The sequence below is a fragment of the Artibeus jamaicensis genome, unplaced genomic scaffold (assembly GCF_021234435.1).
Source record: "Artibeus jamaicensis isolate MK-2021 breed Jamaican fruit bat unplaced genomic scaffold, CSHL_Jam_final contig_851, whole genome shotgun sequence".
In the NCBI taxonomy this organism is placed as follows: domain Eukaryota; kingdom Metazoa; phylum Chordata; class Mammalia; order Chiroptera; family Phyllostomidae; genus Artibeus; species Artibeus jamaicensis.
The window spans coordinates 13,162,270-13,175,395 of NW_026521986.1; the positions used below are offsets into that span (position 1 = coordinate 13,162,270).

Genomic DNA, 13,126 nt, shown 5'->3' on the forward strand with positions numbered 1-13,126 from the left:
TGTTCCCTGTAAACTGTTTTTTTAATTTTAGTGTATCCTTCATTTCTGAGTAGATCTTTTTATGCTGTTGAGGTTCTAAGTTCCTTATAACCAGTGTTTTGAATTCTGCATCTGATAGATTGCTTATTTCCATTTTGTTTAGCTCTTTTTCTGGAGTTGTGATCTGCTCTTTCATTTGGGCCATGTTGCTTTGTCTTCTCATTCTGGCAGCCTCCTTGTGTTTGTTTTTAAGTTTTAGACAGAGCTGCTATGACTCCCTGTCTTGGTAGTGTGTGGCTTATTGTAGTAGGTGTCCTGTAGGGTCCAGTGGCACAGTCTCCCATGTCACCCAAGCTGGGTACTCAAGGTGCACCTTTTGTGCAGGCTGAGTACCCCCTCCTCTTTCAGTTGGGTCTTGAATGCTGTTGGCAGGTCAATGGGAGGCATTTACCCAGGCCCGTCAGCTGCAAGGACTGGCTGTGACCACTGACCAACCTCCACCCTCTGTGGAAGATCAGCTGAGCAGGGGCAAAGTGGTGGTGCTCTGACGTAGTCTGTAGCTGTCCACTGGGTATACAGGTTTTGGGGTTTCCCAGGTGGTACAGGCCAAGGTCAGTCCTCACCTGTGTTTTGCCCAGGGCCACCCTACCTGAGCTATAAAGCAATCTGAGATGGCTACTTGTGCTGGGATTGGGATTCCCAGAAGCCAAGCTATGAATCTAGTCTGGCTGCTGCTAGTGCTGGGCTTGGGGCCCACTTAGGAAGAAGTACAGAGGCCAGGTGCTCACTGAGGCCAGCTGTTTCTTGTTTGATAGGATTTAGGAAGTTGTAGGGCACAAGCCAAGACCAGCCATTCATTTAGAAAAGTCAAGGTTAACTGCTGGGATTGGGCCCATAAGTTGGGTGGGATGAAGTCTCAGGGGATCTTCCAGGTGCAGCACACAGTTAGCCATGTTGATGGAATCTCAGATATGGACCCTTGCCTGCTAGCTCTGTGGCTCTGTCATGCAAGGGCACAGAAAAGAGAGGATGGCCTCTGCCTGCCTTTCTGTCTGGGAGAAACCTGTCCCTGAGCTTCCATTTTGATGCCAGACACTTCAGTTCTTCCTTATATGCCACTGGTGCCTTTAAAGCTGCTACCCCAGTGCTGATGCTCAGAGGAGTGAGTTGAGTAAGTCTGTGTGTGGGTTCCTTAATGGGAACTGCTTGGGACTCCAGAAGTTTCTACCACAGACTTAATCTTTGCTGGGTTTTGTAGCCAGAAGTTTTGGGGACTTATCCTCCTGGCACTGGAACCCTGGGTTTGGGGGCCTGTTATGGGGCTAGGACTCCTTGCTCCCAAGATATCCCTCCCAAATTTTTACCCACCACATGTGGATATAGGACCAGGCCCATCTACTAGTCTGGATAAATGTGAGTCCTTTAATTCCATAGCTGTCAGACTTTGACTTGATTTATGGGAGTTCTGAGTGATGGTTGCACTATATTTTAGATGTAATTCTGATGTGATTGTGTGAGGCAGTGAGCCGTGTTTACCTAAGCTGCCACCTTGACTAGAAGTCAAGTTTAGTTCTTTTCTTTCCTTTGGGACACGTTTCTTTGTCTCCTCATTTTGGCTGCCTCCCTGTGTTTGTTTCTACGTATTATGTAGAGTTGCTACATCACCTGGGCTTGTTAGAGTAGCCTTCTGTAGTAGGTGTTCCGTAGGGTCTAGTGGCACAGCCTCCCCATTCTCCATGTATAGACAATGTACACCCTCCTGTTGTAGTTGAGCCTTGACTGCTGTTGGCATGTCAATGGGAAGGATTTACACCCCCAGGCTGATCAGCTACAAGGACTGGCTGTGACCACCAACCATGGAGGATCAGCTGTCCAGGGATCCATCCCACAGAGCAAGATTGACTTTGGCAGGGCTGTGGTGTCTGCTGAGTCCACCCTGGGAGTGTATTGCTTGTGGAGGTAGTTGGGTGGTATGAAGTTGTCCACTGGGTGTGCCGGCTCTGAGTCCCCCCAGGAGGTACAGGTCAAGGTCAGCCACTGCCTGTGTTGCCACCCAACATGAGCTGCAAAGCAACGTGCAGATGGCTGCTGCTTGTGCTGAGCTTGGATATGTCCCCAGTGAGACTAAGCTGAGAACCAGCTTAGTGCCAGGCTTGGGGCCTCTAGTGAGAGGCATGGGGCACACTAAGGCCAGATGCTGCTTATTTGAGACTTTAGGAAAATATGAAGCCTGAGCCAAGACAGGCCATTTGCATGGAAACAACTTGGGTGCACCCACAAGTTGGGTGGGGCGTGGTCTCAGGGAACTGTCAGTGTGGTGTAAACAGTGTGAGCCAGGTTGAAAGATCTGAAGGTCAGATCTGGTATGCAGCTGCCAGCTCTTTGGGGGAAGGGATGTCTCATTAAAGGAATAATGGCCTCTGCCAGCACTTTCGTCTGCCAGAAAGCTATCCCTCTAGGTCTCTCCATGATCCAGACAATTCAGTTCCTTCCCATATGTCCCTGGTTCTTTTCAAGCCGCTGCCCAGTTCTGAAGCTCACAAGGTTATAAGTCCGAGCATGGCCCCTTTAAGAACTGCCTGGGACTCCAAAGTCCTCCATCTCACTCAGCCACAATCCCCACTGGTTTTTATAGACAGAAGTTATAGGAACTTCCCTTCCCAGCACTGGAATTCTGGGCTGGAGGGCCTGGTGTGGGGCTGGGAAGTCATCCTCTGCAGCTGAGATATCCCTCCCTATTTTAACCCATCACATGTGGGCGAGGAACCAGTGCATCTTGCATCTCACCCCTCCTACCAGTCTCAATATAGCTTCTTCTTTAAATTCCTAGTTGTAGGACTTCCATCCAGTTAGATTTCAGGTGCTAAATGATGGCCATTCTGTAGTTTAGTTGTAATTTTGATGTGCCAAAACAGTTTTTTGGGGTCTTCTGATACCGCTTTCATCTCTGGATTTCACCTTGTGCAAGCCATAGTTACTGGTTACATAAGATCTAGTTCCAAAGTCCTCATTTCCCGGTCTCCTTATCTCTAACAAAATACTCAGTGTATTTGGAGTATTGATTGAGGATTTTCAATCATTAATAACTTTGTTGACCTCCTAGGGTTTCTTTTAATCAAAATGTATCACTTTCCCATAGATGACATATCACAAAAATAAAAGCAAATTAAAATTGCATTTGGAATTCAAACTATTTACAATAGAATTGTTCTGAGGTACTACAAAGGCAGAGTTAGAATTATCAGTTTGAATACTGTTTGAGGCTGAAATTCTGTTTTGAAGTTAAGAATGAGAACTACTGGTTAGAAAAGGAAAATTTTTAGAATCTTACACAAAGGTAAGTTCATCCCAGAAAACCAACCACTGAAACCAGGACGGCTGCCTGGCCAGATTCATACTCACATCTCAAATTACACCCTTTGGCTGATTCTTCTCTTACAACAAATAGGCTGGTCATGCAGAGGAAGTTAAATAACTGAAAACAAAAACCACCTTTAAGATTCTCTGAGCATTAATACATAATTTGCTACTTATTTATGCTAACTCTCGTCTCACAGTGGATAAGATCCTTGCCTTCTCCAGAGCTTAAACCATGTTCAACGCTTGGTCCCTTTTCTCCTTCAAGAAGTGTACTGTCCAGTCATCAACCCACCCACCTCTCTGTGACTGATGCCACAGCAGCTTCTTCATGGCTTATTCATGTTTTGTTTATTATTGTGGTTTCTGAAAAAACCTCTCCAGCTTCTATTTCTTTTTTTTTTTTTAAAGATTTTTTTTATTTATCTCTAGAGGGAAAGGGAAGGAGAGAGGGAGAGAAACATCAATGTATGGTTGCCTTTCGTGTATCCCCTGCTGGGAATTGGCCTGCAGGGAACTGGCCTGCAACCCAGACATGTGCCCTAACTGTGAATCAAACCTCGATTGTCTGGTTCGCAGGCCCATGCTCAACCTGCTGAGCTACACCAGCCAGGGCTTCCAGCTTCTATTTCCATTAAGCAAACATTTGTTTTGATTCCAAAAAAACAAAAGATTTCAAAGGGAAAAATGCATACTAGGTATCCACTTCATGGAGTGAAAACCACAGTCATTCCAGTTGTTCCGTGTAAAACTAAACAGATTTTAAAGGAAGAAAAGGATGAATATATAAAATGCTCCTTTTGCTCTCCCCCCACCTTCTAACACCACTTCTAATCTCATCTTTCTTTAAGATTAGCTACTTTAAGCAGGTGTTTGGTTTACAGTTTAGTTTATAGAATGGCATCCTGTTTACATAACACCAGCCTGCACAGCTTGCTCATTCACTTCGTTAGTCTTTGCCCAAATGTTATTTGATTCTCAGTGAGACCTTCCTTGTTCACTCTATCGAAAACTGCAACCTACCTAGTCACATACACATCTTCTACCTTCCTTCCCTATTATATTTCTCCACAGCACGTGTTACTTTCTAATGTGGTATACCATTTCCTGTTTTTTCCAAACTCTCTGCTCCCCATCCTCCACCCCTTTCCCAATGTGAGTTATACATAGGCAGGAGTTTGTCTGTTTTTGTTCAATGATGTGTTCCTGGTGCTGAAACAGAGCTAGCACTCGGTAGGTGCTGAATAAATACTCTGAAGGAATGAACAGTGATCCAACAGCTCAGGTACTGAATCCCACCCATTTAACAAGAATGCATAGCTGACTTCTTTCCAAAGGAAGATTACCTACCCATTGGAAGATTAATATTCCAAAACTTCCAAGGAAAGACTGTTTCTCCAAATGTGTCAATTATATAAAAAGTTTTATATGCATAATAATGTATACATTATGTATAATGTATACAGATTATAATGTATAATGTATACAGATTTACTTTGTATAAACTGCAGAGTATACAGAACTGTATTTAAATCCATTACTTTCTGAATTGTTCTCCTCAATGTTTTTTGCTATCTCCTATTCACCCCCAACAAAGCCCCATCTTCAATTCCTTTCATTGAGACTTTGGTGCCAGCCAGTGTTTGTCACTATGCACATCTCCTCCTACAGCCTTTTTCAGCTTATCTTTGTCTCTATAGGAAACACTCTTCCTCCCTACTCGGCCTCCCCAGAGCTTCACATTCTAGACTCCTACCTTCCTTGTCACCCAGAGCCCGAGAGACCACAATACCATAGGACCTGTGCCCCATCCAGGTGCTCACCTGCTTGAGCCTGTTCCCGGTGAATCCTGCTTCCACTGTGGTTTGCCTTTTGCTCTTTGCTCCTCTTTCAGCCCTTCTGAGTCAAGCTCATGAACAGCATTCACCTTTGTGCTAGTTTGCAACCAACTGTATGGCATTTTGCTATTCTCTGCCTTCTTTATCCTTCACTCCTTCCTTATATATCTTTTTTCTAGGTACACAGTAACCTGGTTCATCTGTTTTTATGGTAGTTAAGTGCTAACTAGTAGATTATTACTTGCAGGGCAGAAGTTACTCAGAAATTGAATTCTGTATTATTTTTACACAGGATATAAATTGCCTACTAATTAGTGTTTTACTGCATTATTTAATAATTTTATATTTAAAATTGCAAATATGTAACTATGTAATAGTGTTATTAATTCCGTAGGAGCTCATGTTTTTACAACATTAGCCCAATAGGAGAGAATTTAACAGTACTCCTTGATGGCTTCCATCCTTGAAATTAGTTTAGGAAGCTGGGCATTGAATCATCTAATTAATAAGCATTTACTGACTGTCTAATATATAACAGACACTGGGCTCACTTCTAGATACAAAAGAGGAATTGGATAGAGGCCCATTTGTTGGGGAGACTTCAGCTTACTAGAAGAAACAGATAAGTAAACTAACAGCTATAATGTATTATGCTAAGTTCTCCAACAGAAATAGGCACAGGATGTGACAGAGATGGACATAAAGGGCAAGTAACTCATCTTAGAAGGAGAAGGATGAAGGTGGAAGGGAGTGGTACATTCTTATGGGGTAAGAGGCCTAAGCTGAGTCCTGAAGCAGAGGCAAAAATTAATTCTTGTCGCTGGTGAAGTGAAACAAAAAGAATTCTGAGACTTTAAGTATTAGAAGAGTTCAGTATGGCTGGAATATAAAGGTGTACCAGAATAAAGAGGGCAGGTTGAGAAAGCATGGTTCCGGAGGCACCAGAACAGATTTCAAAATGAAGTGACTTACTTTTCTTGTATGTACGATTTCACAGTGCCACCTTTATTTTATGTCTATTTCCTCCCTCAGCATATATCCGTATTGGCTGACTTAAATAAAGTGACACAGTATTTCCCAACAGTGGAAAATAATGAAATGGGGAAGGGGACTAGAAAGGTCCACCCAAAAGTCTAAAAACAGTGAAAGTAACAGTACCCAGTGCCAATTCTTCTGAGCTACACAGCAAAGTTGGCTTTTATGGAGTTAAAAATTAAACACAAAGCCAGTTTAAAATGTAACTAGAATAAAATTTTCAAACAGTAAGATAAACCATGGGAATAGATTACTCAAGCCACCTAGAGCATAAGTTAGCCACGCCAAGCAAAACCAAGGTAGGTCCAATAAGGTGTGTCAGGGACTGATTTCAGCACAGTGAGCAATGACTCACTTTGGGGGTATAACTTGGGACTCACACCCAACACCAAGGGCCAGAGCCCTGGAACATCTTGCTATCGATCTGAAGGATGTCTAAGGTGAAGGTACGTGATATCTTTTATATTTATCAAGCCAAGTATTGAACCTGGAATGTGTTAAGACATCATCAGTACGTGTGTTTTGAATGGACTTGGTACAACTGGACTAATGGTATCTGCAGGAGCATTGGGTCAGAGAGTACCGCCCTTCCTCATGTCTTACTACAGCTATGTATCACACCCTCAAATCCCCATTACCCTCCGGACCAACCCATGGATAGGAGTGCTATTCTATTGCAGGAAGCCTATTTTCTGGAATAGGAACGTGCATAATAATTCAATAACTTAGCCATTCCAGAATTTATCAGTTGCTTAATGCTGCTCACAAGTACAGCACACAACAGTGAATCATCTTAGACCTGCACTTTAAGAGACTAAACAGGAAAAATAAAATACATGTTGAGTAATTACCTCTATAAACTTAAAATGTGACAAGTAGCAGTTACCATGTTCTCAGACTTGGAAGCAGGGAGAGATTACTTCCAGCTGGGATGATCACAGAATCCTTTATAAAAGAGGTGGCATTTGAGGAGCGTCCTAAGGAGGGGAGTTAGGATGGGAGAGGAGTGCTTTTCAGTAGAAAGAAACAATATGGCTCTGACTGGTGTGGCTCAGTAGACTGGGAGCCAGCCTGTGACCCAAAAAGGTCATGGGTTTGATTCCCAGTCAGGTCACGTGCCTGGGCTGCAAGCCAAGTTCCCAGCTGGGGGTGTGCAAGAGGCAACCAATCAATGTATCTCTCACACATACATGTTTCTCTACCTCTCTTTCTCTCTTCCTTTCCCCTCTCTAAAAATAAATAAGTAAAAAATTTAAAAAACAATATGAATCAAGACATGGATAAAAAGAAGGGAGAGCTGGGGGGCCCTGGGAATAGTAAACAGAGTTTGCCTAATTATAGTAGGAAATAAAGTTGGAAAGGTCAGTGCCCCTAACTAAATAGTCAGGTACAGCGTGTTTTAAAAATTCTTGCGGCACACCAGTGTGACTCTTGTGGCACATCGGCTGAAGATCACTAGATTAATGAATACCTAATCTAGTCATATTGTTTCAGGAGAAACTGTAATTTTATTTTTCTGAATCTATTAGCTCTGCAGTTAAACTGAAGTTCTTTAACTACTTTCGAAGTGTTAAATTTGTGATAAACTTTAAAAAATCTACAGGATATAAAGGATACTAAACATTGTTTACATTGTCCAAATTCTTTTCTATTCATTAAACCAATAAATATTTTAGAAGGCTGTACATTAGTTATCTACTGTTGCACAACAAATAACCTGAAAATTTAGTGGTTAAGACAATAAACACTTATTATCTCACAACTTCTTGTAGTTCTGGAATTTGGGAGTGGCTTTATTGGACAATTCTGGCTCAGGGTCTCTTAAGATACTGCACTCATCTGAGGGCTTCATCCGGGCTATGAACCCACCTCTGAGAGGGCTCGCTCAATGGTTGGCAAGCTGCCGGCTGGATGTTGAAAGGAAGCCTCACCTGCTTCTCATTCAAACTCTCCACAGGGCCTTGAATGCCTTCACAACATGGTGGCTAGCTTCCGCCACAGTGGACAATCCAAGAGAGAGCAAGGTAGAAGGAGCAATTTTTTAAAGACTTGACCTTGCTTATACGCTCTTGTTCACTCTGTATTCCATTGGTCATACAGACCAACCCTGATGAAATGGATGAGAGGAATACACCAGGGTATGAAAACTGGGAGGGGAGGGTCACTGGGGGCCCTCTTGGAGACTGGCCTACTCCAGGTTATATACAGTATTTGTATATTTTGTGTTCAGCTTTCTTTGCAGTTTACATATGTGCTGTTAACACTACTTACGTACTTCTTGCTTTAGAAAGTATGTGTTACTGCAAATATATTAACTCTTAAAAATTAAAAACAATATGAAATTTTAACTTCTCTAAAAATAATGTCTCATCACTTGAAACCTTCCATTTTTTTCTATTAGTCTCAATGTTTTACTTACTGAAAAGAATTAAAATCAGAAAAACTACAACTCATGCAATGTCCTATTTGTTCCTATGGGTAAAAATGAATTTAAATACTTCAAAGTCAAATATTTTTAGGAATGAGTTAAGAATATGAATCATTATCTCAATAACGAACCTAACAGTGAAATTAAATACTAAAGATAGAGTGAAAATATTTATATTAACAGAGTAATAACTTCCTTCATGCTACAAAACACACAGAAAAAAATTTCCAATCATACAATGGTAGCATTAACACTTAGGTACTGAAGAAATATTTGGTAGAAAGAGACAAGACTACCAACTGGCACAGATTTGAAGTAGTACTGGTCCTCAGAAAACACCTTTAAGCATTTGAGTTTATATACTACCTTCCATTCTCTCAGAAAGAGAAAGTTAAACTTACCTCTGCAACATAAATCTGAAAATTATACATTCAAGAGAGAATCTGAACAATGTTATACATTCTAACTATACAGCAACCATTTTTCAAGAAAGGTCTCCTTACATTTTGTTGACTACAACTTAAACACTTCTCCAGGGGACTTCTAGTGAAGATAGCAGAATAGGTAAATGCTGTGCTTGCCTCCTCCCAAGACCACATAAAAATTACAACTAAACTACAGAACAGCCATCACTGAGAACCGCCAGAAACTAGCCGAACAGCAATCCTCTAATTAAGGGATATACAGAAGAAGCCACACCAAGAATGATAGGAGGGACACAAAGCAAAATGGGTTGGTCCCACACCTACATGTGGCAGATAAAAATCAGGAGGGATATCTTGGCTGCCGGAGGTTCCCCCTGAGGAGCAAGGAATCCTAGCCCCAAACCAGGACCCCCAGGTCAGGGTTCCAGAGCTGGAAAGAGAAGTCCCCATAACTTCTGGCTGTGAAAACCAGGGAATCACGGCTGAGCGAGATGGAGGACTTCTAGAGTTCCAAGCATTCCTCTTAAAGGGCCTACACATGGACTTACGGGCTAATGAACTCCCTCACTCTGAGCTCCAGCACTGAGACAGCTCAAGAAGCATCAGGGACATACATGGTCGAACTGAATTTTCTGGCTTCATGGTAAGGTCTAAAGGATTAGCTTTCTCCCAGACGGAAGTGCTAGCAGAGTTCATCACTTCCTCTGTTGAGCCCACCTCCAATCTAGCCTGTAGGTGTAGGCGGGTACCAAGTCTGAGTCTCCATCCACAGGGCTTACACTGTTTGTCCCACCCTGGTAATTCCCTGAGGCCCCACATCATCAAACTTGTGGGCCTACCAAAGTGGCTTCCAGTGGCTGTTCCATACAAATAGCCTGGCTTGGCTCATGCTGTGGACTCTACTAAAATCTCTCAAAGGTTCACAAACCCCAAACAAGCAGCATCTGGCCTTAGCATGCCCCATACCTCTTGCTAAGTAGTCTGAAACCCAGCACGAGTGGCAGCTGGCCTCAGTTCGCAGTTTAGCCTCTCCCAGGTACCTCCGAACTCAGCACAGGTAGCAACCATCTGCAGATCACTTTGTAGTTCATACCAGGTGGTTCTGGGCAGGGCACAGGCAGCAGTTGACCTTGTTCCACACAAGAGCCCTTCCCAAAAGTCACCAGAATCAACACACCCAGTGGCCAGCTTCAGACCATACCAGAGCACCTGTACAAATGACACACCTGAAGGGTGGACTCGGCAGGGACCAGAGCCTGGCTAGAGCAAATCCTGCTCTGTGGGGTCAGTCCCTGCACAACAGTTTTTCCACTGTGGTCACAGCTGGTCTTTCAGCCTGAAGATCAATGTCTCCCAATGACATGCCAACAGCAATCAAAGCTCAACTATAATAGGAGGGCCACACAATCCACACAAGGCATACACATGGAGCACCATCTCAGCGGACCAGGGAGACTGCGCCACACAGGACACCTGCTACATAAGGCCACTCTACCAAAACTGGGAGATGCGGCAGCTCTACCTAATACATAGAAACAAACACAGGGAAGTTGCCAAAATGAAGAGACAATAGATATATGTCCCAAATTAAAGAACAGAACTCCAGAGAACTACACAAAATGGAGACAAGCAGTTCTACCAGATGCAGAGTTCAAAATGCTGTTTATAAGAATGCTCAGTGAATTTAGGGGAAGAGTAGATGAACTCAGAGCTTTAACAAAGAGAAAAGAAACTAAAAATGGAGATAGAAAACATAAAAAAGAACCAGTCAGAAACAAAGAATACATAAAAGGTACTCAATAGAGGATTAGATGGAGCAGAGAACTGAATTGGCAATTAGGAAGACAAAGCAGTGGAAAACACTCAATTAGAACAGCAAAAAGAAAGAAGCCCCAAAAAAAAGGATAATTTAAGGGGCCTCTTGAACAACATAAAGCATCCCAACATTCACATCATAGGGGTACCAGAAAGAGAAGAGAGAGAGCAAAGAATTGGAAACATATTTGAAAAAATAATGACTGAAAACTCCCCTAACCTGCTAAAGGAAATAGACAAGTCCAGGAAGTTCAGAGAGTTTCAAATAAAATGAACCCAAAGAGGCCAGCACCAAGATACATCATAATTAAAATGCTGAAGGTTAAAGACAGGGAATCTTAACAAACAGCAAAACAGTTAGGCCCCATCTTCGTAGCTCAGTTGGTTAGAACATTGTCCCCACATGCCCCAGTTGTGGGTTTGATCCCCAGTCAGGGCACATGCAATGAACTAGAACAACAAATTGACGTTTCTTTCTCTCTCTCTCTCTCTCTCCATTCCTCTATTTCTCTCTCCCTTCCTTTCTCTCTCTAAAATCAATAAATTAAAAAAATTTAAAAACAAGAGAAAAACAGTTAGTTGCCTACAAGGGAGCTCCTATATGACTGCCAATTAATTTCTCAACAGAAACTTTGCAGGCCAGAAGGAAATGACAAATATTCAAAGTGATAAAAAGCAAGGACCTAAAACCAGAAAAGCTATCATTCAGAACTGAAGGACATAAAAACAGCTTTCCAGACGAGAAAAAGTTGGAGGAGCTCATCATTACCAAATCAGTATTACAAGAAATGTTAAAGGGACTTCTTTAAGAGGAAGAAAAAGTTAAAAATTTCAAAAATATAAATAATAAAATGGCAGTAACTACATACCTATCAACACTCCCTTTAATGTAAATGAATTAAATGCTCCAATCAGAAGACATAGGTTGGTTGCCCAGACTGGTGTGGCTCAGTTGGCTGGAGCATCATTTTATAGACTGAAAGGTCACAGGTTTGGTTCCTAGTCAGGGCACATACCCAGGTGGATCCCTGGTCAGGAAGTGTACAAGAAGGCAACCAGTTGATATCTATCTATTTATATCTCTCTCTCTCTCTCTCTCACTCTTCCCCTGAAAGCAATGAAATAACATGTCTTGGGGTGAGGATAAATTTAAAAAAAAAAAAAGACAGAGTAGTTGAAAGGATAAGAAAATAAGACTCATACATACGCTGCCTACAAAAGACCCAATTCAGATTGAAAGACACACACAGGCTGAAAGTAAAGGGATGGAAAAAAGATATATGCAAATAGAAATGAAAAAAAGTTGGGGTAGCAATACTTATATCAGACAAAATAGACTTTAAAACAAAGGCTATAACAGGAGACGAAGAAGGACCGAGCAATTTCACTTCTGGGTATTTATCTGAAAAAACCCAAACCACTAATTGGAAAAGATATATGCATCCCTGTGTTCACTGCAGTATTACTTATAGTAGCAGAGATATGGAAACAACTTAAGTGTTCATTGACAGACAAATGGATAAAGAAGAGGTGTACACAGAGTGAGGCGAAAGTTGGTTTACAGCTATGAGTACACAAATCACAGAGTATGTTCTTGCATTATTACTAAGTATTGTATTACTTTCATACTAACAACTGTAAACCTACTTTTGCCCTACTCTGTATAAACAAGGGAATATTACTCAGCCATAAGGAAGAATGAAATCTTGCCATTTGTGACAACATAGATGGACCTAGAGGATACTATGCTAAGTAAAGAGAAAGACAAATGATTCCACTTGTATGGTGGAATCTAAAAAAGAAAATAAATGAACAAACAAAACAGAAGGAAATTCATAGATACAGAGAACATTTTGATGGTTGCCAGATGGGAATGGGGTTGGAGGGATGGGTGAAAAAGGGGAAGTGATTCAGATGCACACGTTGCCAGTTATTACGAACAGTCACAGGGAGTAAAGTACAGCTAGGGAATATAATCGATAATACTGTAATAAATACATATGATGTCAGATGGGTACTACGCTTACGGGAGTGATCACTTCATAAGTTATGTAAATGTCTCATGACTATGTTATACACATGAAATATAATATTGTATGTCAACCATAATTTAAAAATAAAGAATTATTTTTTAAAAGATTTTTTAGAAAAAGACATTTCTTCTCCAGGTATTTACTTGGAATCCTAGAATGAAATGAGTGGTAGCTACCCCTAAGCATTCAATCTTGACATTTCCATTAAATTTTCCT

General features: G+C 41.7%; 2 protein-coding genes across 9 annotated transcripts in view; one reads left to right on the forward strand and one right to left on the reverse strand.

Moving 5' to 3' along the window:
* ENTPD5 (ectonucleoside triphosphate diphosphohydrolase 5 (inactive)) overlaps positions 1–13,126 on the reverse strand; it is a 40,409-nt gene that overhangs the window by 22,019 nt on the left and 5,264 nt on the right. For 2 of the 8 annotated variants that reach the window (XM_037127994.2, XM_053673321.1), the window contains exon 3: positions 3,382–3,454. The exons of 3 other annotated variants lie outside the window; for them this stretch is intronic. The gene's annotated coding sequence lies outside the window, so the exon portion shown is untranslated. Of the gene's footprint in view, positions 1–3,381; positions 3,455–5,159; positions 5,456–10,028; positions 10,268–13,126 lie in introns of those variants that run through there. 3 more of the 8 variants (XM_037127987.2, XM_037128013.2, XM_037128003.2) reach the window with 3 other exon arrangements.
* Positions 6,485–13,126, forward strand: part of BBOF1 (basal body orientation factor 1) — a 47,068-nt gene continuing 40,426 nt past the window's right edge. The window contains exon 1 of the mRNA XM_037128032.2: positions 6,485–6,655. Within this exon, the coding sequence (XP_036983927.1) occupies positions 6,641–6,655 (15 nt within the window). The 5' untranslated portion in view covers positions 6,485–6,640. The remainder of the gene's footprint in view (positions 6,656–13,126) is intronic.